The sequence below is a fragment of the Leuresthes tenuis genome, unplaced genomic scaffold, assembly GCF_036924035.1.
Source record: "Leuresthes tenuis unplaced genomic scaffold, fLeuTen1.0.hap1 SCAF_20, whole genome shotgun sequence".
In the NCBI taxonomy this organism is placed as follows: domain Eukaryota; kingdom Metazoa; phylum Chordata; class Actinopteri; order Atheriniformes; family Atherinopsidae; genus Leuresthes; species Leuresthes tenuis.
The window spans coordinates 5,911,837-5,939,278 of record NW_027325374.1 but is presented as its reverse complement, the minus strand read 5'-3'; the positions used below and the strand labels follow the sequence as shown (position 1 = coordinate 5,939,278).

General features: G+C 40.4%; 3 protein-coding genes across 4 annotated transcripts in view; 2 read left to right on the top strand and 1 right to left on the bottom strand.

Moving 5' to 3' along the window:
- The window catches only part of sema4gb (sema domain, immunoglobulin domain (Ig), transmembrane domain (TM) and short cytoplasmic domain, (semaphorin) 4Gb), a 44,379-nt gene extending 26,026 nt beyond the window's left edge, over nucleotides 1–18,353 (top strand). For both annotated transcript variants that reach the window (XM_072373232.1, XM_072373233.1), the window contains 8 exons: nucleotides 128–282; nucleotides 3,239–3,414; nucleotides 7,425–7,563; nucleotides 7,663–7,885; nucleotides 8,009–8,124; nucleotides 8,659–8,813; nucleotides 11,342–11,403; nucleotides 11,968–18,353. In XM_072373232.1, coding sequence (XP_072229333.1) covers nucleotides 128–282; nucleotides 3,239–3,414; nucleotides 7,425–7,563; nucleotides 7,663–7,885; nucleotides 8,009–8,124; nucleotides 8,659–8,813; nucleotides 11,342–11,403; nucleotides 11,968–12,932 — 1,991 coding nt within the window. In that variant the 3' untranslated portion in view covers nucleotides 12,933–18,353. The remainder of the gene's footprint in view (nucleotides 1–127; nucleotides 283–3,238; nucleotides 3,415–7,424; nucleotides 7,564–7,662; nucleotides 7,886–8,008; nucleotides 8,125–8,658; nucleotides 8,814–11,341; nucleotides 11,404–11,967) is intronic.
- Nucleotides 18,354–18,462: 109 nt separating this feature from the next.
- On the bottom strand, nucleotides 18,463–22,016 carry mrpl43 (mitochondrial ribosomal protein L43). Its single transcript, XM_072373247.1, has 3 exons — nucleotides 21,747–22,016; nucleotides 19,783–19,889; nucleotides 18,463–19,073 (listed from the first exon to the last, which is right to left on the bottom strand). The coding sequence occupies exons 1-3, from the start codon at nucleotides 21,875–21,877 to the stop codon at nucleotides 18,856–18,858; spliced, it is 456 nt and encodes a 151-aa protein (XP_072229348.1). The 5' UTR covers nucleotides 21,878–22,016; the 3' UTR covers nucleotides 18,463–18,855.
- A 220-nt stretch (nucleotides 22,017–22,236) lies between these two features.
- On the top strand, nucleotides 22,237–27,222 carry twnk (twinkle mtDNA helicase). The gene is made up of 7 exons (XM_072373808.1): nucleotides 22,237–22,293; nucleotides 22,395–23,047; nucleotides 23,879–24,581; nucleotides 24,802–25,042; nucleotides 26,021–26,128; nucleotides 26,236–26,377; nucleotides 26,536–27,222. The coding sequence occupies exons 2-7, from the start codon at nucleotides 22,412–22,414 to the stop codon at nucleotides 26,884–26,886; spliced, it is 2,181 nt and encodes a 726-aa protein (XP_072229909.1). The 5' UTR covers nucleotides 22,237–22,293; nucleotides 22,395–22,411; the 3' UTR covers nucleotides 26,887–27,222.
- The last annotated feature ends 220 nt before the right edge of the window (nucleotides 27,223–27,442 follow it).

The window sequence follows — 27,442 nt, the reverse complement described above, 5'->3', positions numbered from 1 at the left end:
GTAGCTCTAACTGGTTTTGTTGTGGTGATTCAATCATACTTAAAAGCTCCATCTTCAGTTTCCAAGGAGACACTTTCTAGGCTGCTAATAGGTCCGTGTTTGGACATGTGGATGTGTGTGTTTGCAGAGGCAGATTTCGTGGGCTCTGTGCTGCTGAAGGAGAGCGTCAACAGCTCCATCGGTGATGATGACAAGATTTACTTCTTCTTCACTGAGAGAAGCCAGGAGCAGATTGCCTACCCAAGCCAGACCAAGGTGTCAAGAGTTGCCCGAGTCTGCAAGGTCAGAGACTGCAACTAATCAAAACACTAATAACCATAATGGTATTAATGATTTTACCAGCTCGTTAATTCAGCAAAAACAGGTTTTCAGCACTTGCAAGGTCATGGAAAGAAAGGGTTGAATCAAAAGAGGAGAAAAGTTGCCAGTCATCCAAAAATGGTGGGATTATTTGATGCTTTATGTCAGTGATGCAGGGTGAAATGAGCTGCCACTCTCCTCGTACAGTAATTTCAGTGCTGAATGAAGTAGCAGCTGGGCGTCTCTAATCACAGTTTCCCCACTGACGGGGACTCTTTCTGTGCCACTGTTGCCAGGCAAAAAAGAAGTCCACAAACTTCTACATCCAATAGCCAAATCTCTCCCTTCTTTTATCACCACATCACTCTCTTCCGCTCCTCCTCTTTTTCCCCTTTCACCTCATTTCACTTGTAATCAGCATCCCTGGTCTAGGCAGCATGCCTAGCATCCATTGCTAGAGGTCTCTTTTCATTGTCATTTATTTTAGCCATGTATGCTGGCGTAATAATTGTCACAGGGTACTGCTGTATTGAAATACAGTTGCAGAGTTCAGAAGGTGACTGAAAGACCATCTGGAGCTTCTGGAGAGAGGCTGCTTTGCAACAGCATACCAACATTTGTGCTCAAGCACAGACCCACTCAATGCTGTAACAAAAACAAATGCACTCTTATTGCGCCAAAGAGATGGGCAGGACTGTTAGCACCATACAGAATTTGAGCCTGTGTCCTACTGATATTAGATACATAGACTACCTAATAATCTAAAGTTGGATTTTCTCTTAGCTTGAACATAATCCAACAAAAAGAAAAAAGAAGCAAAATCAATTTTCTGTCAGAAACTATTTGAGGTAAGTTTGAGTTTCTTGGCAGTCTTTGTATTTAAGTGGTAGGCATGCCAGTTTTTCAGCCTTCAATGTAGCCTAATGTTAAAAGATTCGATTGTATCACTGTCAATTTGAGAATTTCCAACTCCTCATCAATATCCCATCAAATGACCTGTTGAATACTATTTATCGTTTCATTAGTTGTTTTCTGTAAAAACAGAATTCTTAAAATATGTCTTTTAGTTTCAGGAGAATTTGCAGCATTCTCAGTATTTTGTATTGTTCTTAATCGACTTGATTGACCTTGTGCTGCAGCAGATTTAAATTTTTTTTGTTTTCAGTTCATATTCATGTCTATTACCCAGTGTTTAGAGTTAAGATTTGAATGGATGCACTGCCTGATCAGAACGTGCTTAGAGTTAGACTTCTAATGCTGCAAAACTTTGTTCATGTAACTATGATTTCACACAGTGTTCACCCCTTTAACATCCACTATCTTATGAATTATAGTTTGAAATCACAAAGCCTAACAAACCGTTTTATGACACCAACAACAGAGGCAGACACAACAGCTGTTTTTGACTTTGTAATATGAGAGCGCACGTAGAAAACTATAGTTTTGAATTCAGTTTAAATGATTCTGATGCAGATTTATTTTCTCTCAAAGGAGTCAGTATCCATGTCTTAGTTGCTCCTTTTCTGGTGTTAATCTTCCAAAGGCTGAAAATAAGGAAAATAAATACAGCAACTCCCCTTTCTTATATTTAGAAAAAGCCAATTCACATTTTTTTTCCTTGAAGCTGACTACACAAGTTTTTTGGAGTGGCATGATTTCTTAAATGTTACCAGCTCATAAGCTTTCATACTCTTTTTAAACTGCCAACATTTGGTAGAGAAGTCATTTCTAAAAATGGAGACTCCCCTCTCCCTGTCGCTTCATCAGTGCTTGTGGAGTTGTCAGAACGAGGGTGTAATCACTCAGCCTGAACTAGGCCACAGCAGCGCATGCAGATGTCGAGCTGGTCCCCAGCTCAGCCCCGTGGCAGCCAGGCACAGCACTGGTTGCAGGCAGATCTGCAGATAGTGAAGGCTCTGGCTGTAGCCTCTGGCTTGAAACCACTGAGGACTTGCCATTTTGAGCTGCCTATCCTCTTGTCCTCTTCTTCACCAAGCTCCTTGCCAGTCGTGGCCTATTTTCACAAAGATGACATGATTGGGGAGTTTTCCGTGACACAGAAGCAGAAATCACTGCCATCTGATATTTTGAAGCATTGGCCATTTTGTTGTTCCATGGCTCTCTGGCAAAATAAGAGAGGTTTTATCCTTTACTCTGCTCTGCGACTGCAAACTGCAGCACTGTCTGCATCAACTTGACTAAGACTGATTTCCCCACAGACATACCTTTGCATTGTTATGCTTGAGTTCTTGATTCTTATTCTCTTCCTGTATTTTGACTGACATAAATTGTAATTTGCCAGTGCAACCCCTAAGCTGTACACATAATAATAACCTAGAATCTACTCTATTTAAAATGCTTATTTTCACAGTGTTGATGGACTTATCCTTATGTTTAATATCTATGTGTGTGCCGTGTTGATTTAAGCTGCTTTGCCATTTTGTGTGGGAGGTTAAAGAAGGCAGAGCTTTTTGATGAACGGCAGATGCCCCTAAAGACATAAACAAAGAGAGATGAAGCCCAGCGATTCAGAAAAATAAAGAGAAAGAAAGCCTCCATCTCTTTATTTCTTTTTTTCTAAATGAGGTGCACTAAGTGTGTCTTTTACAAAGACGTGCCTCGCTGCCTCGCCTCCTACTGCTGCTGAAATGTAATTAGAGGAAATGCACTAAAGTCGGCACAGTCTGAGCTTCAACACTAACATTCACCCCCACTTTTGTAAGCATCTAGATTTCAGACTGGTTTTATATGTGCATAATCATGTACATATTACAGTTTGAAGTTGTGTCTTTTTGTAAACACATGTATAATTTCTATCTTTGTTTTACTGTAGACTGATAAAAGCTAACGTGTCCATGAGTATGACAGTTCAGTTTGCTCAACTCCATCAGGTTATTGATCTCTTCATTCATTCATCCATTGTCTTCTATGTCTGCAGACTGACTGGGGTGGCCAGAGGACTTTGCAAAGGAAGTGGACCACTTTCCTCAAAGCCCGAATGATGTGTTCAGTCCCAGAGTATGAGCTTCACCTCAATATCCTGCGTGATGTGTTTGTCCTGCAGGGGAGAGACGCTCAGAGCAGTATTTTCTATGGCGTCTTTGGTCTAGAATGGTAAGAAGCGATGTGTTATTTATGTAATTTATGCTCTTTATTAATCCTCTTGACATGAAGCTTTTTTTCTTTGTCAGCTAGAAAGAATAGCTCGGCAGTAAACTTAATGCCAGGGGTTAGATAAGGAGACGTTCACTCGCCTAAAAACGGAAACTACAGTTGCTATTAGCTTAGCTCACCTTAAAAACTGTTAAAGAAAGGAAAATACTTAATGTATGAAATGGCCAACATTAAAATTCTCAGCATAAATATGAAAATGTGTAAAAAAAATTTAACTTTTTATCCCTGTGTTACATTTAGACCAAACCATTTACTTTTACTGCCTATCTGTGGATGAAAATGAATGGAATGGAAGTAGGACAGTGTTAATCCACTGACACACTAAGATGAGCGTAAGTTAACAGTTGCTTCTTCAAATTTTGATACTTTTACCATGAAGTAACATCTCAACCATTGACTTAAAAACATTGATTCGTAACATTATTGCTCCAAGGAAATTAAACAATTAAAAGGATAATTCTTTGAGCTTATTCTCTCTTCACAAGGACACGCAGTTGAAGCTTTGAATGGAGCTTTATTCAAGGGCTTGGGTTGGATACATCACATACATTCATTTGAAAGAGAACATATCCAATGCTAGACAGGCATCATTCTAACGGTTATATAGGGCTGTAAATCAATCACATGGTTTTCATACATAGTTACGGTTAATTCCTGACTTGTCTACTACTTCCGTATACTTACGGAAAACTTCCGTATTATCCGTACTGAATAATGTTGATCAAATTTCTAAATTGCTTCTTTTCTCTAGTGCAGGCGACTGGCTAGCGTCCTGCGCCAAATAACATGTAATAGTTACCATATCTGTCTAGTGCCTGACATGTTGAGAAGCTGACGCAGACTCTCTGCACTTGTTGTAGCTGTTTGTTCCAATATTGGTGCAAACCCACGGAGGAAAATTAACATAATGTTCTTTACTGTGAAATTGCAACATTTTGCACTATGAACCAACATTGTTATTAATAGTCTTATTATTCTACCCAGTCTATATCTGTGATGCATGTCAGTAATATGTCGGGGGATTTATTGGTTAATTATCATTTACTGTATGTTGGAAATTAAACTAATTAAAGTTAATTTAGAGTAAAAATGAGATAATCCTTTGCATTTCATTCTACCCATGTTCTGGAAAGCCTATGAATAGTTACCTAAAAACTAAATATCGATGCGATGATATATCACAGAGACTGAGCAGACCCCTACTGATAAAGAGTTCACAAAGATTTATCTCCTGTAATTGAATCCATGTCTCAGTGATAAACTGCATCAAGTTGTTTTAAAGTTGAATCTGCAGCATCTAAAACTAAAAAAGTCTGTCATAAAACAGAGGCACGATGACTCTTTACACTGTCCCCCCCTTCTCTCACGTGGAAGAACTTTCAATTCTATAGAGTCACACTTTTATTTTCATCATCAAAACCTTTATTCCCAACCTTTGAACCAGATAGAAACATTTGATGCGGTAAAACTATTTAAGCCTCAAACTCAGACTTATCATTTATACAGTCAGCGCACTATAAACTAAAATAGTATTGCATGTTGTTGCATCAAGATTTTCCTGAGAAGCACACACACACACACACACACACACACACACACACACACATTTAACTTGTAAAAATAGTATTTTAGCTTTGCTGTGAAGGAAAAATGACATGACATTTATCTGAAATCTTTTAATTAGTCTGTTACTAATGTCGTTTGATCCCTGTTCTTTACTTAGATTACATTCACACAGAAGAATATAACAACATGAACATCTGTGATCCCTTTTATTCAGAGAATGATCAAAAAGTTTCTTGCTTAGAAACAGTTTCAGTTGCTACATGAAAGCCATTAAAAGCAAAATGTTTCACAAGCTTGAGGTCTTAATAAAATGTCTGATCTTTTAATACCACAGAAAGACAGTACAACAGCTCAGTATTCAAACATGAATTTAAAGCTCTTTTAATAGCTGCTGGTTTTAGGAGCAACTCAACTCTTCTCCCTCCCTATTTTCTGCGGGCTGTACCTTTCTGCAGTATGAAGCCTGAGAGCTCACACCAGCACACAGAAAACCATACTCAGATTAGCAAAGAAAATATTTGTCTACCAATTTTATTCTCAAATACTCATATTTCCCTTGTCTGAAGTTCGAAGTGTCACAGACAGTTGATATTTGACACCTCTTTTAGGCAGAGCCTTGTCGCAAGCCATGTGCTGAGCTTGTCCGGGTTGTTAAAATGGTGCATCACAGATATAGGAACGTAACGACCAGCCAACCGGTTAATACTCTCGTCAAATTACATCATGATTCATTGCATATTATCACGATAAACCCTGAGCTTTAATGTTTGTACATTCCTCTATGTTTTCTTTAGGTTTTTAAAGGCTTATGTTAAGAACTGTTGCTTATGTGGGCAAATTCTAACCAATGTTTGTTTTTGCAATGGCAGAACAGTCAGTGACAAAAGGGACATTTCGGACTGAGAAAGAAAAATGTAATAATGCCAAGAAGAGCTTAGACTTCTAAATTAGAATATAAAACACTAAACAGCTTACTGCTATAACATCAATAGCTCTTTTTTATTATGTATATGACAGCAGATGAAAATTTGCTTCTAAAAGTACAGCAAAAAGCGAGAGCAAGTGAGTTTTGACTTCTTACTTTCAAGGATGATTTGAGATGATCTGAACAGCTTACCGAATGACATATTTTTAAATCTAGGTTGCCCCAAAAGTTTCAGGGTTGGAGTTTTTCTGAGCTGGTACTGACTTTAGGAACCCAGAAATATGCTCTCAAGTACTAAAAAGGGATTATTTTTAAGCGATGTGCTCCCCTGTTATCACTGTTCTTATGATGGGAATCTACTGCTTTTTTTCTTAATTCTATTCTAATAGAATAAGGTGTTTTTTCCACCGGCAGCTGGAAAGCAAAAGAGGAAAAATGTGTCCTGGAGATCATTTTATTTATCGAAAAAAATATAATGATGAATAACTGATTAACTAATGATGAAAAACAATAAATCAGTATTAACACTTCTCCTCCAAAGAGAACCAGATGGAAACTGCCAGTGGAAAATCTGGCAGTGATGTGGGAGTGTGTTTATGCTGATATGCAGAGTCATGCTGCATAAAACTGTCCCAGGGGTGTTTAGATTCTGATGGAGAGGATAGCATTTCAACACAGCATTAATGCTGTCTATTTCTTTCCAGCCTTTTCCCTTTTTTTAATACAACCACGCTTCTTTTTGGTGATATTTAATCAGTCTGTCCTGTCAATCACGTTCTTTCTTTCTCTCTTACACCTGTGTGAGTAGTGGTCATCAATATGTGTTAGACTCAAGCATACAAGACTGTGACTCTGGTTTCACTCCATTCTCATTTTTCTCATCTGAATGCTTTTGAAGACTGAAGTGGGCGCACAATGGATTTAAGAATGTGAGGCAGACATTTTTCACCCAATTACTAATCTCACCTTTAGGGTGTAGGACTAAGGGTCACCTGGTTTGTGGCTATCAACTCCTACTCTTTCTTTTCACAGGTGCTCTATAACAGTCACAGATGAGGCATTTCCACTATGACTCACAGGGAGTTAATATTTAGTTCTGGGAATCTGGTGCTGCAAACATGTACTTTCCTCTGATGTAGAAGATCGGAGTACTAGAGATAAAGGGGGGAAATTATACACCTGTCAGTGACATCACTCCCACCTCCCTTTCAAACACAAATTGATAAGAATTGGACAGGAAGATGTGAAATGTAAACAAAACTACCTTTATGACAACTTTCAGAGAACAAAGATGACTCCTCAGTAGTCTTGTTACCCTTTCACTTGTCAGAGATGATCTGTGATGTGTCTGAAATTGGATCTGGGTGGCAGTTACTCCTCAGACGTTTTTTCAGCTCTGAACAATTAATCCTTAGTGTGTCCTCTGGACATGTCTTTGTGGTTTTGGATTATCTTTCAGGAAGAATATTAAAGCATCTGCTATCTGCCAGTATTCCTTCTCAGATGTACACAGGGTTTTTGAGGGACCGTACATGGAGGTGCAGGATTCAAAGTGGAGGGAATACACAGGGAAAGTTCCAGAGCCAAGACCTGGATCTGTAAGTTTCCTTTCTTAATCTTCAGTCCATAGAAGATTTATTTTGGTATTCTGCTTTTTCCTTCGTGTAACCAAACACTGTTGTGGTGTTTGTCTACAGTGTATAACAGATTTGCACAGGTCCCAGGGCATCAACTCATCTCGAGACCTCCCAGACAATGTCCTCACATTTGCCAGAAGGCACCCACTTATGGCTAACCAGGTGCACCCAAAGGGCATGCGCCCACTCATGTTCAAGCGGAGTGTCAATTATGTCAAGATAGCAGTGCACAAGGAGCCAGCACTGGATGGAAATATTTACACTGTTTTGTTTTTGGGAACAGGTGAGCTTTAGTCCAAAAAAATCACATGAAATTAACAAAACAATAGCATGACATGCTAATATGTAACTGTTTATCATGTTCCACATATTAGCTTAACGTGACAGTGTTTCTCTTTTCTTGCAGATGACGGATGGCTGCACAGAGCTGTGGACATAGATGGAGAAATGCATATCATAGAGGAGCTGCAGATGTTTGACAAACCGCAGCCAATTGAGAGCATGGTCATATCTTCAGTTCAGGTATTTATCAATGTGTCCTGTCCAGGCAGCAGATGCATAAAACTGGGTGTAGTTTCATGACAAACCGTGTATTTGCACAAAGTCAGAAATGTTCATTCTTTTTTATCAGATTTAACTTACATTTTTAAGCACAAACACCAAGTTGATTTCCACTCCAACCGACATTATCTGAGTTTATTTGTGACATTATCACAAATATATGCTCTGAAGCACAGAAAAGTTGTTTTTTCCCCAATAATAAGTCCCCTTTAATCCCAAACACACTTAGCAAATGATACATTTAGCTGTTTAACGTGATTAGACTACACCAAATACAAGAAAAATCACCTGTTACTATCTAAGTCAATACACAGGAAGATTTAAAGAATGTTTCAATGAAAAAACTTGTAGTGTTCCTCCTCTTTGCCCAAATGCATCAATAAATGATGGTTGATTAGGAAACACACTGCTTAGATTGCTGGACATTACAATACTTAACAAGTTTAATATGTAATTACCATAGAAATATACTGATTATTTAATTTTGTGTTACAGAGGAGTATCTATGTTGGCTCCCACTCTGGCCTTGTGCAGGTACCGATGTCAACCTGTCAGAGGTACACTTCCTGTTATGACTGCCTATTTGCCAGAGATCCCTTCTGTGGCTGGGATGGGAGAGTGTGTGTCGAAATATCATCACGTACTCAGAGGTGAGAGAACAAGGTGACAAATGTACAGACAGATACACTGTGTTTTGCAAAAAAACATAATGAATTCAGAAAAAGGGGGTCACAGAGATTTTCTCTTGGGAGACATTTAGTAATATGGCCTTGGCATAGATATTTCCTTATATGTCCATACACTTCCTCTACAGTTCCACCTCTTTACTTCACTTTATCTCCTCCCTTAAACTGCTTTTCTGTTTTCCTCCAAAAGCCAAAGAAAAAAAACAAACAAATTTGGGGTAAGAATATAAGATGTAACGAACCTGTAAACAGAGATTGACAGTTTTTACACAGAACATGCCTTACATTACCTTTTTGGTTGTCGTTTATTTCATCACTTTGGCCCAACAGCAATCTCAGAACGTAGTTAATTATTTATACCCTCCAACACAATTTCTGTGAAAGCGGGTCTAAGACAATGTAGCTGACCTGGATTTTTCTCATGAGTGCTGTTCAGCACAGCAGGAGCTCCTGCTAGAACGGGAAAGTTTGAATTTTAAATTGTTCCCCAAGAAGAACGCATGTGGCTATGATTCATACTCAGTGAGACTCGGCAAGTTAACTGAAGAGGCAAAATCTGTGATGTTCTTCTCTCTGTAGTACTAAAGCTCTTTCAACAGTTTACATGAAACTTATTATCAGTGTAAGTTTGCAAAAAATATAGTGAACCTGATGATTATACAGTATAAAGATCATAAAATATTCATTTAAAGTTAGTTAATTAGTTAGTTAGTTAGTTCAAGGAGACTTCCTAAAAAATATTAAAAGCAAACCTGTCTTTATTTAAATGGTTTTCCTACTTGCTGTGATGGAGGAAGCTCTCAGATCTATTACCTGTGCAAAAGTAGTAATATCGCAAGATGAAAATACAACAGATCAGGTCAGTGTTCTGAATTTAGAATAAATCCAATGTAAATAGACTGATTTTCATCTTTAACAGGGTATGATCAGATGATTATCGCCTGAATCTTCACGTGTGTAGTGACGTGAAGTAAATGTGTAATGAGGAACTACTTAAAACTCAACGGTGCAGCGTTTAGGTTTTTTTTATTCAACAGTGTGTAAAAACTACTGACATCTAGTGGCCAAGTTGGATATAGCAACCATCTCTCAACCACTACATAGCTACAAATTGTACCTGAACTGGTAGCCTTGAGTTACTTGTCAGGTAGAAAATAATCAACTGTTTCTTCTGGAAATTTCATGTTTTCAACTATTTCATGAGGTCTATTCATGCCCTGCTGCCTATTCCTCCAATATGTTATAAACATGAGCCCTCATTTCAGATGTGTTCCCTCAAACATCTCGTAGACCAGTATCAACAACTACTTATTCCTCTTATTCCACTTTCTTCTTCTTTGTCACCCTTTGAACAGTAATCGTCTTCTAAGAGTCCTTTTTCAAATCAAAACTAATTAATTTTGTGCATAAATCACTTTTTAAACAACCAGAGACGACCAAAGGGCTGTACATAAGATAAATGCACAACAGCAATTTATGGGTGATGTGATGATTCACCCATGAAGAAGAACAGATATAAATGATTTATAAATAGATATAAATGGTTCATTGAAAGATAAGAAATACATTAATTTGGCGAGGAAGTACACACAAGGGCCTAAATTCTTTTTATATTTGTATTATGTTTAATATGTAAAGTAAAATTTCAGTGTATCAGAGCTGGCAGAGTTTGAGCTAATTCTGTTGAGTTGCTGGGGAGTGGAAGAAGCATTAAAAATATATAAAAGAATATAAAAGAAAGAAATTAATTCAAATGAAATTAAAATTATTCAAAACAACATAAAGCAACAGTCTAGTTAAATGAACATAGATGTTGTGGAACAATGAATCTTGAAGTGAGGCCAGTCTGTTTGGAGAGTCAGACGATTCGGTGGTGATATGGGTAGCACACAGAGGAAGAATGACACACTGTAAACGCTCCAAAGCAAACACACACATACTGTACACGCAGGCCGGCATAGTTTGGCTCACTCCCTCAGTGGGGACTGTTTGTGTCTCTCTTCATTCACTCTGCATGAGTGAGCAGCAGACATCTTAATCTCCATTACTGCAGCAGACACATCGGTGGATTTGTTTTATCACCATGGAAGTAGCATCACACATTCAGAAAAATGCACCACGAAGAATTAAGTATTGATGGAACAATAGTTTACAATACCCACTCTGATTCCCTTACTGATTACTAACTTTTTTGAAAAGGAGAGGAAAAAGTCTGTTCTCTAAAGTTGGAGAACAGATATGTTGATGGAAGAATTTCACTCACCACCACTCCAGTGAACTGGGTCGAAAAGTATACAAGTGTGCCTCTTCCCTCTGCCAGGAAGCTCCAACGTTGCAAAATTTGGTTAAGTTAAAATGAAATAATTGTTCAATAACTCACTGTTATTGCTGCTCATCTTCACAAGGACATCCTCAAGAAGAGATTTTTAATCTCATCAAGGCTTTCATGATGTAAAGGTTTAATGCAAATTTTTCAAAAATCATTATTTCAGGGCAAACCTAACCCAGGACATCATGAGAGGAATCAGGGGATGTAAGGAGAATTCAGGAAACGGTATGTGTTACAGCGCACACACATGCACTTATTGTGAATCCATTACGGAACATTATCTGCCTTATTTCCTAAAGTTTCATACTTTCACATCTCACCTCTCCTTTTGATGAGTATTCAAGACTCACATTCAGATTAAAGGGTTAAAAAAGTTTAACTTGTGCATTTCTTTCTCTGCCTGAAAACTCTGCCATTTGGCATCTATTAAGGGATTTCATTAAGTGTATGTTCCTTACCCATCCCCCATGTCCCAGTGTACACATTTTAATCAGCTCCTCTCTTGCTGGAGGTCAGGCGGTCCTGCTGCTGCACTGCAGGACTCGCAACATTTAAAGAGGCTTATGAGATGTGATAGAAAGTGATGCTGCAGCATCATAGGCTGTGAAGGCGTACTTTTAAATTGTAACCTTGGTGACCTGACATCTTGTTGGATATTCATCTCTCTGTCCTGCTGCATCTTTGTCATGCTCTCACATTCTCCATCTGTTCACATTCCAACAGTTTCCTCATCTCACTCTCCTTTTAAGCTCCCTCTCATGTCTCTTGTCCTCTTGTGTTATTTCTCAGTGGTACATCGGAGACGCTCTGTTATGTCGGGGGATGATGTGTTACTCCAATGCGAACTACGCTCAAACCTAGCAAGCCCACGCTGGACTCTCAACGGCAAGGAGCTCCAGGGATACGGTCTCAATTCGGGTTACCGCATCGGCACAGATGGCCTTCTCATAATCGGAGCTCGCACCCAACAGAGCGGCTCGTATCGCTGCTTTGCTGTGGAGAACTCTGTCTCCATCTTGGTTTATCTTTACACTGTTAGGGTGCACACTGATCCATACTTCCCCGTGGAACCCACAGCAACAACTAACCCCACTACGGTCTCCAGCCCGACTGTTTTCTCCAGCAGCAGCCCAACAGAGCAGCCTTTGCCTTCACCTCCCGCCCCGCTACCTCCAGGAGCAGAGTTCCAGACCTACAGACACATGGAAGCAGTGTACATCTCGTTGGTGGCGGTTCTCGGAGGGCTTTGCTTGGTGTTGACTGTGGTGCTGCTTTATGTGAGTTTCTGCACCAGACGGGCTGCTCACGGCCGGAAGTTCTCCCAGCAAGGTCTACAGGTTCTGGGGGGTTCTGAGAGAAAAAGAAGCTCCCATTTCGAACTTAAAACCATCTCCAGCCACTGCAACGGGCGCCAGTGTCGTCAGTCTATCTCGGTTCCAACCTTCGGGGACATTGGTGGCTTCCTTCAGATAGTTCCAGGAGAGGGACAGATGTCTCCCGCCAAAACACCTCCACTGGCTCCTCCTCTTCCCATGCCGCCTCCGCTTCCAAACATGGACTACGCCAACGGTCTGTCAGCCACTCTTCCCAGTGTGCTGAGGAAGATGAACGGGAACAGCTACATGCTGCTGACGCAGGCTGACCCTGAGGGCATGTCACCACTCTACCACTCTTTCACAGAGGAGCTCAACAGGATTCTGGAGAAGAGGAAACACACACAGCTAGACGTGCAACCTGATGAGAGCTCCATCTAGGACAACCTTCTCAGGCTTTGTCACAGTTATTTATTTGTAAGCCAACAGTGACCCATAGTTGTGGGAAGAACGGAATTGCTGCTGTAATTTTACCCAGTTTCTAAGTTTCTGCAGGTCATGTGCTAACTTGATCTGATAAGTGGCCCATGATTTAACTTTAATGATGGACAACACTAACCAGAGACTGCAATCCTAAAGGTGGAGCTGTGAAAATTTGCTGCGCTAAAAGATAACACTTGGGGGCCTCATGATGCTACCTGAGTGTAGACTCTCCGGACGTTTGATGAAAGATGGTGGTCAGATGGGGCAAAAAGGTGCAAAATAGAGCATGAGTAGAAAATGTAATCAGATCAAGAGGTCATCAAGCATTTTTTGCAACTGTGAAGATGTAAAGAAATTTAAAACCATGTAAAATTAGAAATGAAAATTGAGGATGTTTCCATTTGTCCCTCATTGGTACATTTGTGGACTGGACAGAAGTAGATAATCAACACTTCTAATGGGCTAATGGTGACAGCAGCAGTTTTTGACTGGCTTGATTTGAGAAGTTTTGAAAACTGATGGATACTACAGATTAAAAATCTGTTCCAAAGTCCAAAACAACAAGTTAGACAAGTCATGCTTGAATAGAGCTGCATTAATTCTTCTCTAAATGCACTAACAAACTAACAAATAACTGAATTACTTATAACAGTATTGTTTTAAACAACCTTGAAATTAGATTAGAAATCAAGTATTTTCATAAAAGTGTTGCCTTTGCAAAGGGAAACTCTCCCAGTTCAAGTGGTGGATTTAAAAGGAAAAAAATGTTGGAATTCATCTCAAATCCTGATGTTCTGCTCCAAAAACAGTTGTTCCAAACCCTTTTTTAAATAATTTGTTTGATCATCAGAAATAAATATGATCATTTTAAAATTTTAAATGTTAAAATCCTTTTACTCATTGTTGAGATCCACCCAGTGTCCTCAGTCTGGTCTACGAGCAGCAAAGCACTGCATGAAGACAGGAAATAGGCTCAGGATCCTCCAGAGTCTGGATGTAGGTGTTTCTGAGATGGATGAGATGCCCTGTAGACTCCAGATGAAGACAATATGGAGAGAATGAGGAGAAGCAGAAATATCCCATCATTATTAACTTAATACAGCACAGAATCAAGATTTTTTTTTTTATTAGGGGAGATAAAGCTTGAATATTCATCTTTCAGGTTGGAAAATAAAATGTTTTACAGTTGATTACTGTAAACATTCAGTAAAAGGCACTTAGTTGGAGATAATTGTAGAGTATCCTGGATATAAGACAGTTCTCAGCCCAAACTGAGAGATAAATAAGGTTTTGGAGGAATTGTAAATGGATGTATGGAGTATGTATGGAGTAAGTATTTGGAATGGTGTGTTAGGTTAAGTGTGATGTTATCAAAATAATCCATGATGTGAACTGAAGATTAAGGTCAAACACAAAAGGACTGCGCTGCAGGAATTGTTTTTGAGTCACGCTTTGAACCACTTTTTCTTCAGTAATAATACATGATTGTCAAAAAACATTTCAGAATCTGCAGTCTGTTGATAGTTTTGCTTGTGGCTTCCTCTGCTGATCTCTTTTAAGCATCCAGTCACGATCATTGTGATAACCAAAATACAGATTTTGGTTGGAGTATCACTTTAGGAATCCATTTTTGATAAAGTGCATGAGCGCTGCATCTCAGTACTTTTATTTAAATGACCTTTTTTTCCATTTCCCTGATGTAAATAGCAATAATTGCATCACTGTTGCAGCTGTTGTAGCAATGTGTTGTACCAATGCCAATGGAAACACCTGCAGCAGGCTTGTTTTTCCTCACAGTCTTTCTGTTTTTAGCATTTGTGTGAGAAAAGAGATAAAACTGTATGAAAGAGAACGTGTGCGGTCTATTGAAGGAGCAGTCAGTGGATGCTCACATCGAAAGACCGGAGACAGGCTTTCGAGCTCCGGAAGACCACAAGTCACACCAAAAACGCTGTAAAGAACATGCTTTCATTTGCTGTTTATACACTGATCCTATTTTGTCTGACTGAAGGCCTGTTTTGGGATAACTGTTTGTTGCATATCTAGAATTTTATTTTCTCTTAAAACATTGATCCCATCATTTCATGCTACTTTGTCCAAACACAAAAGGAATAGTTTTATTCGGTTTTGAAAACAAGACAGGTTCGTTGCCTGCTGTGTAAAAGCTGCTGGTGGCAAGTTGCCACATCAGAGTGGAGGAGACCTTCACACACTGCAACCCATGAAAGTATCCTCAGTGTTTACCTGACATCAGTGCAATGCCAAAACAACAGAACTGCAGAGCTCACAGTATTTCCCTGGCAAGGTGAGCAGCGCTATGATTAAACAGCACATGTATAACTCACAGGGAAGTGACTGAAATTAATCTTTGAGTAGTTTGTGAATGTGTCACAGTCAGTGGTGAAAGAGCATCCGTCTTCCCAGAAAAGCGTTGACTCAGCTCTTGTAGCACATCCGCAGCCCTCTCTGGTGACTTGCGGCGTGCATCTGTCAGGTCTTCGCTGACAGTAACGGCAGTGTTTGGATCACCTCTATGAAGAGAGTTCAGGGGCTTCTTGTCTGTTTGTGTGGCCCTCTGTTGCCTCTGCTGGCAGAAGCGGCCACAAGACATTTGACCCGTGTGTTCTGGTTAACCACTCAGGAAGAGGAGGATGATGCAGTTTGATGCACTTGCAGGTTTTTTGTAAGAAGCTTTTCAAGCACCCTAATTAATTGTCAAAGTGACAACTCTTTGCCTGAAGTCTGCTCTGCCCATCATTACTACATCATTACATTACTTACTACAAATTTGAAAAATATTTTTGCAGTGACATGCAAAAGTTTGGGCATCAGCGGTCAAAATTTCAGTTGCTCATAATTACTTGATGTCTTTAATATTTTAAGCAAGATCACTTTTTTGTCTCCAACTTTTACGGTGATATCATAATAAAGGACGTGAAGGGCATGAAGCTGATAGTTCCTCTTTATGGGATTTTGACTCCCACAAAAAAAGCCTGTTGTTCTGTAAGACTCTAGGGCATCTTTCATGTGCTGTTCTTGAGGTCTGTCCAGATTTTCAATGACGATTAGGTCAGGCGACTGACGATCATGCCAAAACCCTCAGACTGCTCCTCTTGAGGTAGCATACAGCGCATTTCTAAAGTCCATTTAGGGTCATTAACATCTTGTAGAAGCAGTTGGCTGTTTGCTTCATTTGTTAGGATTTAATTAAAGCCCAAGTATCAGCAAAAACAACATTCATTTGACCTTCTGGCAACCCTCCTAGCATCTCTATGTGAGACTTTTCTTGGAATTTTAGACTTCCACTATTGTTGCTCTTTTTATAGCCCAAAGTGTATGCATGCTACATCCCTCAGCTGCCTGAAAGAATACTTTGGTACAAATAAATAGAAGGTTGTCAGGATTTTCCTGAAGCTGAGCTTGCCTTGTCCATTCAACCTGTCCTGTCCCTCCATTCACATTCACACACACTTCAGGACCCTGTCACGTTTGTAAATGGCTGCTTATCAATTACAGACATTTTTTAAGGAGCACTCTGACTTGTGATTTTGCAAAAAGCAGGGATTAGAGAGGTGAGTTTTTCTTCCTAAGCTGTGGACAAAGCAAATGGTATTTTTTATATTTGTACATTGATGCTATATATTTATACTGTAGGTGCAATTTGTGGGACCATTTTATTTAAATCATAGTTGTGTCAAAAGTTGTTGGTTTGCTTTTTGTGGCAAATATTGTAAAAAGTTTTCAGTTGAGTTTGACGTGATGCTGTATTTAACCATATGTTGCATACAGTTTCCTGTAATCAACCTCCCTTATAATCAAGTCATGCACGTTCCTGAACATACTGGAAGCTTCTTTTGAATCTGCTGCTCTCAAAGACTATTTACATAAGACACTGTAGCGTACTTGGACTTCAGGTAAAATAGTATGGACTAAACAAACCCACAATGAAGCGTTTGTTCTTTTTGCTTCAGTAACCAGATTTTCTTCCTGCTCTGTGTGTGTATTTTATTCAGATGCACATTGCTCCTTTATTTGTTGGCCAAAGAAACTTGTTTGAAGCACAATCTTCATTTTTCTTCCCCATGTAATACAGCACTGTATGTTAAAGGTCTTGTAGTATCCCCTTTGTTAATTGTGAAACTTTTTAACTGGCTGGTGACTAACTTTGCTGTAGCTTATCTGTATTTCCTCTCAGACTAAACTGACACCTTTGCTTTTAGTAAGAGTTAAACCACTTCAGCGTTTTTATTTTGACTGATTTTTTTATTTATTTTGAGCCTCACGTCTTATTTCAGCTCATTAAACTTGCATTTGTGAAAATTAAACAAAAAGGGGTGGGGGTGATATAACATGTCAGACATGTTCAAACTGAATCCTGTTCTCAAGATACCTTAATGCCTGATTGTTTTCTTGCTTTTCTTGCTTTCTTTCTGTCCTCCACAGGGAATAGATCTCACACAATTCCAGTCATTTACATATATACATAACTGTGATGGGGCAGGGGTATAACGTAAGCTCGGGGAGGAAGTGGGGGTAAAATTACCATTTTCAGAGCATCATTCAAGGCAGTAACTAAGCAACCACACCTTTATTTAGAGCCTTTAACGTCCTTGCATGGGTCAAGCTGTGCTAGCTCCCCTTGGGGAAAGCTGGTGTGATGAGAGCACAGTGGATGTCATCTCTTTAATTGGTGCCACAGATAAATTAAAATGGAGGAGGTGGGAATGAAAGAATAGATTTTCACCTGTTTTTTGCCTGTTCTTCAGCTGTTCTGGACGTTTTTAAAGCATTTACACCATCCCTCCTGGATGAGGTTTGATTTGACTTGTTTGCTGTGTAACAGTTCTATCTACACCCAGTGCTCAGCTTATGTCTTTTGTCACCATCTTGTGCAGTCATGTCACCCCTCTATTCTACATAAATTTTAACAGATAGCCTAACAACACGTTGCCAACAGACCATCAATCAGTCCTCAGACACCCATAATCTTCCCTCCATCTTTATTTTCTGTATTTTTGTTGAGAACAACACTGAGGACAACACTGCTTGCCTTTTGCAGTCAGAAATGATGAATTCAGAGTGAGAACTGCAGAGAAAGCAGCAGTTGTTTTGCCAGAATCTGCCTGTTTGAATTTGAACAAATCACCTGCTGGAACAGTGCAGGTTTTCTGCTCCTCTGGCAGCCCATACAGAGGACAACTCACAATGATGTTAAAAATCATTGTCCCTCGAGCCATCGCACAACAGTCTGTCATGTTCATTTATGCTCTGGATCACTTAAAGCATGTGCAGCAAGGACACCCTCGAACCTTATCAGTATTGAACTGTGAAACATGTACATTCCGTGTGCCATGCAAATAAAAAAAGGTGAATATCTGAGATTTTTTAGTGTCTCAAGTATTTTATCTGCAGTTAAATCGGGTCAAACTCAGGGATAAAGGCTGCTGAGACACATCTGAACACAAAACTAAACACTAACAAACAAGGATTTGCACAAGTTTTCTTTTTATTTCATTAAAAAAATGCATCTGCTGCAGTGTGTTAAACTTATAACACATAACTCTTCAAATAACCTTAAAGGTTAAAACAACTCTCTGCCTCTTAGCCAGAGAGCTGACGAACCTCCGGTGGATTCATTTAAGGTCTATTCAAATGTGATATTCATTGCTGCGTGCATGTTTCAGCATGTGGCTTTTCTGCTGCCAGCAAACAGAAGGACAAGGCCAAAAATGCTCAGATTAAGCCGCTAGTAACAGAGAAACTGCAGCAATCACCAGACCTAGATTTACACAACAGACTTGGGCAAAAGAAATGAGAACAAAGCCTCATCGATCATTTTCTGGAAACATCCAAACATTCTGGCTTTAATTCGGCTTAGTCCTTATTCTGCATTTTGTTTCTGTGGTCTGATGGGGCCGATAGACGGGGGGCGATTGGTGAACGGGTGCCACTGGCCCTGGATGCTGGGGCTGTCTGTGTGGAAGGGCTTGCGGATGCGCATGATGTCCAGGCCCGACTGGTTGGTCAGCTTGGTCAGAATCTCAGAAATCTGCTGTGACGTTTTGCTTGTGATGAATTCCTCCCTCACATTGCCGTTTACTGCAAAAAGGGGAAAAAGAAAATCACTCGGTGACAGAGAGTTTGAAGAGGACAAGCATGAACATGTGACTGACCAACATGTGAGACTTGGTTCCTTTTGGTCTCATAAAAATAGCGTCATACTGCCCCCTACAGTATCTTAAGAGCAGCACATTACTGTGGTTCACCTCTGCTGTTTCTTACAAACTCATTTAAAAAACTAGTTTAATTACCAACATATTTCACAAAAAAGACTGATAATAACCCTTTATCCAATCTACAGCTATAAAGCCATTACTCTAATTGCATGCTACAATATATGCAAATGATAAAACAAAAGTTTAAAGTCTACCAGAATCATTCAATAGATCAACTTTATTTTCAAGTATTAAGAAGAGGTATTTTACAGTTATGAAAAGAAGTTAATGTGCTTCTATAAATGTCTTTTTAATTACATCTAATTTGGTTTTATATGAAAATTACAACTCGTACACTCGCAATTAATGTGTTCAAAAGGTAATCAGACAAAAATATTTATCCACTTAAACAAGTGAAACTATAAGATGATGATTAATATTTTCTTTGGTTTTGAACAGATTTCCAACAACAACAACAACTTAAAAACTCAGCTCTTAAATCATCTCTATCAGCAGGTAACTTACAGGTTATTTACAGGAAACTCAAACGCATCTAATCAGCTCATTGAAAACACAGGGCTGTCGGTACTCACGGTATTCTGCGACGATTTTAGGAACCCTGCAGGGCTGAGGAGAAACATACACCACCGTTCCAGGGTTCTTTTTGGCATAATCCACAACTCCCTCCTCAATAAAATCCCTGCAAAAGAAGAAGACAAAAGTTAGGTGTCAATGGGTGTCAAATTTTTCTCCCCTCTCTTTTCTTTAAGAAATATAACTGGTTGCAGTAAATAAGCTCACTACACAATTCAGAGGCAAAAGCATGAACTGATTCGAGCTTTTCTACAATTGAAACTCAGCAGGATGTGAAATCAACTAAAATGGTGTTTAAGGTGTCCAAAAGCAACTTATAGGCTTGACTTCCAAAGGCAGCCGAAAAGGGAACATTTATAAAGCCAACCATAAAACTGATTCTTACATTATCTGACTAAATGTAGTTAACGGTTTGCTCTGGACGACTTTTATTAAAAAGACAAATAGAACTATCTGCGATAGCAGCAAAACAATATAATGGTTTGAACTTGGCTGCATGGCCCTCTTCTGGGACCTCAGCAGGACTAAACCAGAGGACCGAACAGAGCAGGTTCAAAGACAGATGCAAAGTTTAAAGAGGTGTAGTTGTTACAGGCGTGTTCCTGGGAGGTAGTTACTGGATGCAACTGCAGTTGTGTGCATATGTTGCAGGTTTCAGTGCACTGAGGAAAAACACGCTACTACTGGCAAATCATTTGATCAGATGGTTTTAGAGGATGCAACTTTGTTTTAAAAACGTAAATAATCACTTTAAGCACACTAATCTTAGTGTAAAGATGGAATTGTAAAGCAGCTTGCTGAGGAAGCAAATGGCTCAATATGAGAGTCATAAGCTCGTTACACTTACACTATTTGTGCTTCATGTAGTGAACTGATTCTAAAGTCTGGAACCAGGCGAGGCAGCAAAAATAGGATGGCTAAATCTGCCTAATTAGGGTGCTCTGGATGAGATTTAACAACTGAATCAGAAGGGAAACAGTTACTGATCATTTGACATGAGCTGGTGATGGCTGATGAGATGTTGGCTGAGCTGTTTTCTGTGCCTGAACTGCCCATGTTCAGTTAGGCCACAGCTCACAGCTAAGCTCGAGTGACCTAAAGGTAGGTTCTTACGTCACCAGCGTCTGAAGAAACAAAACTCCACATGAACACAGACGTACAAGGACGAACGATCTGCGCCTGCACAACGAGGGGTGGCTCGCCAGTGCAGAGGGGGGGTGGCAGAGTTAATTTTAAGATAAGGAATAAAACAGAAACTTTTGTTCCGTTCAGTCCACTTCTTGTGTCATTTGGCATAGCTCAGCCTTTTCTCCCTGTTTCCCTTCCTTAAGAATGGCTTCTTGACAGCCACCCTTCCATGGAGACCATTTCTGATGAGGCTTGGGCCAACAGTAGATGGATCAGCTGAAGGTCCCGATGCATCTCTCAGGTCCTGTGTCAGGTCTTATTACTTTTAGATACGGCTCCTCTTCTGAGGATAGTTTTTTTAAAGCCTGACACTTCTTCTTTTGTCCTCCATTTGTCCAGCGTCCTCAATTATCTAAGGACACACTGCACACCATGCTGAGATATGCCACGTTTTCAGCTATTAGCTCTTTGGGAATCACCTTGCTGGTGCAGAAATACTATTGGATGGATACAATTAAAGAAATTTAAAGGAATTTTGTCTTTAAACATTTGAAAATGATGAGGTACAATGTCTGGGCTGAAAATGAAAGAATAATAATAAAAAAACAACTCTGAAAGATCCTCAGAAAGCCCGGAGAGCTATTGCTCAAGACCACTTTAAAATATCACAAGAAAGTCTGACTGCTTGGAAGCAAAAAACATAAAGAAATGAGAGATGGGTGAAGACTTCTGCAAAACACTGCTTATAAGAACTTCATTTCAAATATTGGCATTTAATCTAAAAAAATAAAGGCCCTGACGACTACATGACTGACAGAACCACACCACCTATTACCTGACTCCCAACGAGCCCTGTTCTTTCTTGGAGAAGATGATGGAGACTCGTTTCAGCTGACAGACGTATCGGCCTACGCCGTTCTGAAGGACGCTTTTCAGGAAGCGGCTCGGTGTCCCTCTGGACGTCATCGTTCAACCGGCAGCTAACGGTTTAACTAACAACTACGGGCGACCGTTAACCGCCCTATTTTACACTAAATCCCTTAAATGACTACTAAGTTAATAGAGGACGACTTGACGGACATGCATACAGTGCAGTCCGTCGCCAACAGGCTCCGGGGTGAAACATTGAAACTATATTTCAAATTGAAATATGTATATATATATAAAATTGCTATCCTAAAATTATTTAATTGTAAATACAATATTAGTATCTAACTTAAGAAATTAAAGATTTGTAAATACGTATGTATACTTGTTACATGTACTAATGTACAGTTAGTTGTCGTTTGAACTATGTTTCACACGGACTTATTTTCAAAGTGCACCCTGAAGCCCGGGTTCCATTGGAGCGTGTGAGAAAACTAGGTCAGACCGGACTGAAGGTAAAGATGCGCCTTCTCGTGTATTTTCCTGCACCAACTGTCCGTTTGAAATAAAAAAATTCTCACAAGAGTTCTGCTTGTGAATTTGTCCTGTTTTTCAGGTTCAGGAGGATAGCCAATGTGGCGAAGCCTGCTACTGAAGGGCACCACCTGTTTGTTGCAGGTGGCAGCCCTGAGGTCTCTCCACCAAAGGCACTTTTCGTCCTCCTGTTTGAGACTCCTCACTCAGGGGCTCCTCCACAGGCCCCTTGGGGCTCCATGTGTTCCAAGACATCAGGGTGCAGACTTCTTCCTGTCATATAAGGGTGTGAGGGATTACAAAAAGGACACCCAGTCTACTATAGAGTTCCCTTTGAGTCCCATCACAGTGACTGACATCAAACAGTATCTACGCTCCAAAGAAATTCCCTTCCATGATGGCTACAGCTGCCTCCACATCCCGAGCATCTTCATCGATTCATCCCCAAAGAAGGACAGCTTTTCTTTGTTCATCGACAAAACCACAGGACAGTTTCTGTGTAAAGAAACGCTGGTGGAGGGGAGCTGGGAGGACCTTCAGGACTGCCTGGAGGTGATGCAGAAGGACGGGCAGGACTTCCTCAGCCCTCATGTGCTGCTGGGGTATCCGGAGAGTGTGGAGGAGCAGGAGCAGATGGAGAGGGACCTGAGGGAGGTGCAGGAGATCTGGTCCAGCTCTCTTCCCTTTACGGATCTCCATGAGGATGAAGTTCAGCTGATTAAAACCATGTTCCAGGTAACATGATGTTGTGTTGTGTTTGGCATATATCAGGACTGCAGTCAGATAGTGGATGTCTCCATGAGCTCATTGTTGGACATGACTCCCGTCTATCATGTGAGAGTCACAATTCAGAGAATGTCTGTCAATTTTGGTAGAATTTTTGGAGATAAAGATGTTACATGTCCAATGTACAACCCTAGAAAACCACTGGTATCACATCACACCGGCAGCTTATCAATCCAAATAGCCAAGAATAAAAGGAAAACCGCGTTTACAGCTCAACAAGGGTCTCGTGGATATTTCTATTCGGGTGAAGCCAAGCTAAGCATTTTCTGGAGTTATCATTTATTCTTTGGAAGGCCTTTTAACTACTTGGAAGACTCAACATGGACGTTTGGTCTAAACTGCACAGCAGGAACTTAAATTCACTGACATCGACATGTGACCGCATCGGTGGTCCCGGCATAGAACACATTCATTTCTATTTGCTACTTTGCTTCCACATACTTGTTAACATTTTTTCTATGAAACAGAAGCAGGACCAGCGCCCCCTGCAGCCGGCACAATCTGCCCTGAACGGTCGGCTTGATTGCCTGATTAGGGCATCATCCATCTGCTGAAATTAAAAGTTAATCAAAGCATTTCCTTGGAATTTAGTATGAGTGCAGGGCTCGTATGCAGTAATGATCACAGTGAGGATCTTTAACAATTACAAAGGGGTTACTTCGCCCTGTGGTTCCTTTACTACAGAATGTTTATGAAAATAAAACAACAGCAAAAGTTTATAACATTACTCCAGTATTCACCTCTAAAGATGATAATAATTTAATTTAACTTTTGTTTCAGGTCACAAAGATCTCTAATGCAACTCTCAAGAAATTTGGTGTGAGGCTCTTCAGGCCTACCAAGAGTCTGGTTTTCCCCTGGTTTGGTGGACCTGACTGCTCCTTAAAAGGGATCAAGCTCCTCTCCGCCCAAAGGACAGACAACGACACAGTCGCTTATAATGAAGCAACAGTCCCTAAGTGTACCTCCTATTACAACTTGTTTGGCCTCCCTCTTGTAAGCCGCATGGACTCGGAGGTGGTGCTGACTGGTCACGAGTTGGACGCTTTGGCCGTGAGCCAGGCCACAGGACTACCCAGCGTGGCTCTTCCTCGTGGGGTCAGTTGTCTTCCTCCGGTCCTGCTGCCTTACCTGGAACAGTTCAAGCGGGTGACGTTGTGGCTGGGAGGAGACATTCGCTCCTGGGAAGCGTCAAAGATCTTTTCGCGAAAACTAGGTCTGAGGAGGTGCGCGCTGGTGCGACCTGGGGAGTACCAGCCGTCTCCCGTCCAAGCGCTGGCCCAAGGCAAGAATTTAGGTCGCATCATCAAAGCCTCCATCCCAGCGGCTCACAAGTCCATTGTTTCCTTCAAGCAGCTCAGAGAAGATGTTTATGGCGAGCTGGTCAACACAGACCAGGTGGCTGGAGTTAAATGGAAGAGGTTTCCAGAGCTCACCAAGATCTTGAAGGGGCATCGAAAGGGGGAGCTCACAGTTTTCACAGGTACCAATTAGTCATGCAGTCATCCAATCACAAACACTTTTGAAAACCACTGTCGTCTGGGCTAAAGAGGAGATGCGCTACCTGACTTGTTGTCAAAGTTTCAATCAAATCAAACTATCTCAAAGAAAAACGTTAGCCAAGAAAGCTGGAGCATGTACCAGAGTTTGACTATGAGTGGAAACATCTGTTCTATCATCATGTTATTATGCTTCTCCTCCAGGTCCCACTGGAAGTGGAAAGACCACCTTCATCAGTGAGTTGGCCCTGGACCTTTGCATGCAGGGCGTCAACACGTTGTGGGGCAGCTTTGAGATCAACAATGTGCGTCTGGCTAAGATCATGCTGACGCAGTTTGCAATGCAGAGGCTGGAGGAGAACCTGGAGCAGTACGACTTCTGGGCAGACAAGTTTGAAGAGCTGCCACTGTACTTCATGACTTTCCACGGGCAGCAGAACATCAAGTGAGTTTGATCGCTATTGCAGATTTATGATAAACAAACTTGCCTAAATGTTTAGTTTTAACTCTGTGTCACACATATGATGTCACAAGCACTTTAGATTAAAGTTTAAAGACTTTAACATAAATAAAACCTTTCCAGGGTTTCCTCTCCAGCTCAACAAATGAAAATATACACAATAAGAATAACAGCCTTTTCCAGTTTGAACATATTCAGCTGCATAGCATGCAATGACATGGAAATGAAAAGCAGGATTTTTAAACAGTTGAAACGCAGACGAAGATGGATAGATGGATGGATTTTTAAACGACGACTGTAGAATAAATAGCCCGTATTAAATACAAATAGGTGCATTTCAGTTCCTACAGGACAGTGCAGAACGTAAAGAAATGAATTTAACTGGTCTTTCCTGTTTGAAAATGTACGACTGCATATTGAAGTACGACCATACGTTAACCAGCGGACTCTGATTTTACACACTTCAGCTAAAATCATCTTTTCATGAAGCCTTGATTTGATCAGTCAGGAGTATGTAACGTAAAAAAGACTAAATGTCACTTTACAGAGAGCTGCAGCGTTGCTGGGCTGCTTTAGCGCTTTAGCGCTCACTGCTGGAGCTGATCTGGCTACACGTCCTTATGGAATTTAGTCATGCTTTGTCCAGGATGTCCCTGCATATGAGGATGGTTGATTTAAGTAGGCAACAATGAGGAAGAAGTTTTAAGCAAGTGCAGCTCAGCTTGTTGCTGATAAATGGAGAGAGAACAGTGAAGTGGGGTGGCACTGCTGGAGAAATGCACAAACACGGCTTTATAGGAGACACAGATAGCGTTAGATTATATCAGTATTAATGGTAGTGTTTCATTTCATACCCTGTTCGAAAAAAAAAAAAATATTCATGAAAATGTCAATATAACGCCCATATCTAGAACATCCAAGTGTGAATCAGACCTCCTGACCCTTCTGCAACCTTGTCTCCAGGACAGTGCTGGACACTATGCAGCATGCTGTCTACCTCTACGATATCAACCATGTCATCATTGATAACCTGCAGTTCATGATGGGACAAGAAAACCTCTCAGTAGACAAGTAAGTAAAGAGAGAGACAGTTATGACAAAAGATTAGACTTATAACAAAGTTATTTATGTTTTTGAAGTGTCACGTGGAAATAATTGTATTTTTTCCTCTAATCCAGATTTGCAGTGCAGGACTACATAATTGGGGTTTTCAGGAAGTTTGCCACCAACAGTAGCTGCCACGTCACTCTGATCATTCACCCGAGGAAAGAGGAGGATGACCGAGAACTGCAAACAGCATCCATCTTTGGCTCTGCTAAAGTATGTTGGGAACCCATAACTTTTGCTGCACATTTTAGTCAAACTAGAGCAATTAAAGAAGTCTCAACGTCTCACCTTTGTTAGAATTATTTAATTGATTCTGAACTGTACAGTGTCTGGTGTATCTAACACACATCTTGACCTTTAACCCCTCCCAGGCCAGCCAAGAGGCCGACAATGTGCTCATCCTGCAGGAGAAGAAGCTGGTGACGTGTCCGGGCCGCAGATCCCTGCAGATCACCAAGAACCGCTTTGATGGAGATGTCGGCATTTTCCCTCTGGAATTTATCAAGTCCTCACTCACGTTTTCAGCTCCCATCAAGGGCAAACACAAGCTGAGGAAGGTCCCTTCTAAGTCAGAAAATGAGGAGGAGCAAATTCTGGGAAATGCTGTGCCGAAGAATAAGGAAGACGGTAGAAAAGAGAAGGTCGCGAAAGTGACAAAAACAACAAAGGCAGCACGAACTGGAAAGAGTCCAGCGAATGGAAGTGAAGCGGTCCAAAAGTAAAATGACTGACCATTTTCTCTGTAGATCAGAGGTCTGTCTAAACATTACCACATTCGAACGTTTGTGTCAAATAAGCTGAGTATAGAAATATAAATACAAACCAAGACAAGTATGAAATGTGAAACCAGAAGGTGAACTTATGTTGGTTACATGCTAAACTTCTACACTGTTTAAAGCTTTTGTATGCAAATACTTCTGAATGTGTGCTGTTCTTCAGTTTCTAACAATACTGTGACACCAACAGCTGCTGTGTTTGCATATTACCACAAAGTGTTCCCTGCTGACTTTTTTGTAATATCATGCTTTCTTATATGATCTATGTTTTTCTTAATAAAAGGCCTCTTGTGCAGGTTTTGATTATGTTTTCATCTGTGGCCAACAGGGGGCAGTGTAGGCTAACAGACAACATTCTACAGAAAATAATAAACTTACACAAAACATGCCCCTACTCTTATTAACAAATAGCATTCACAGCTTCTAACATGTGGATGATTCGAGGAGTGATTGTTACATTGCAGACAGAATCTGTCCCAGAATAACTACAAGCATGACAGAG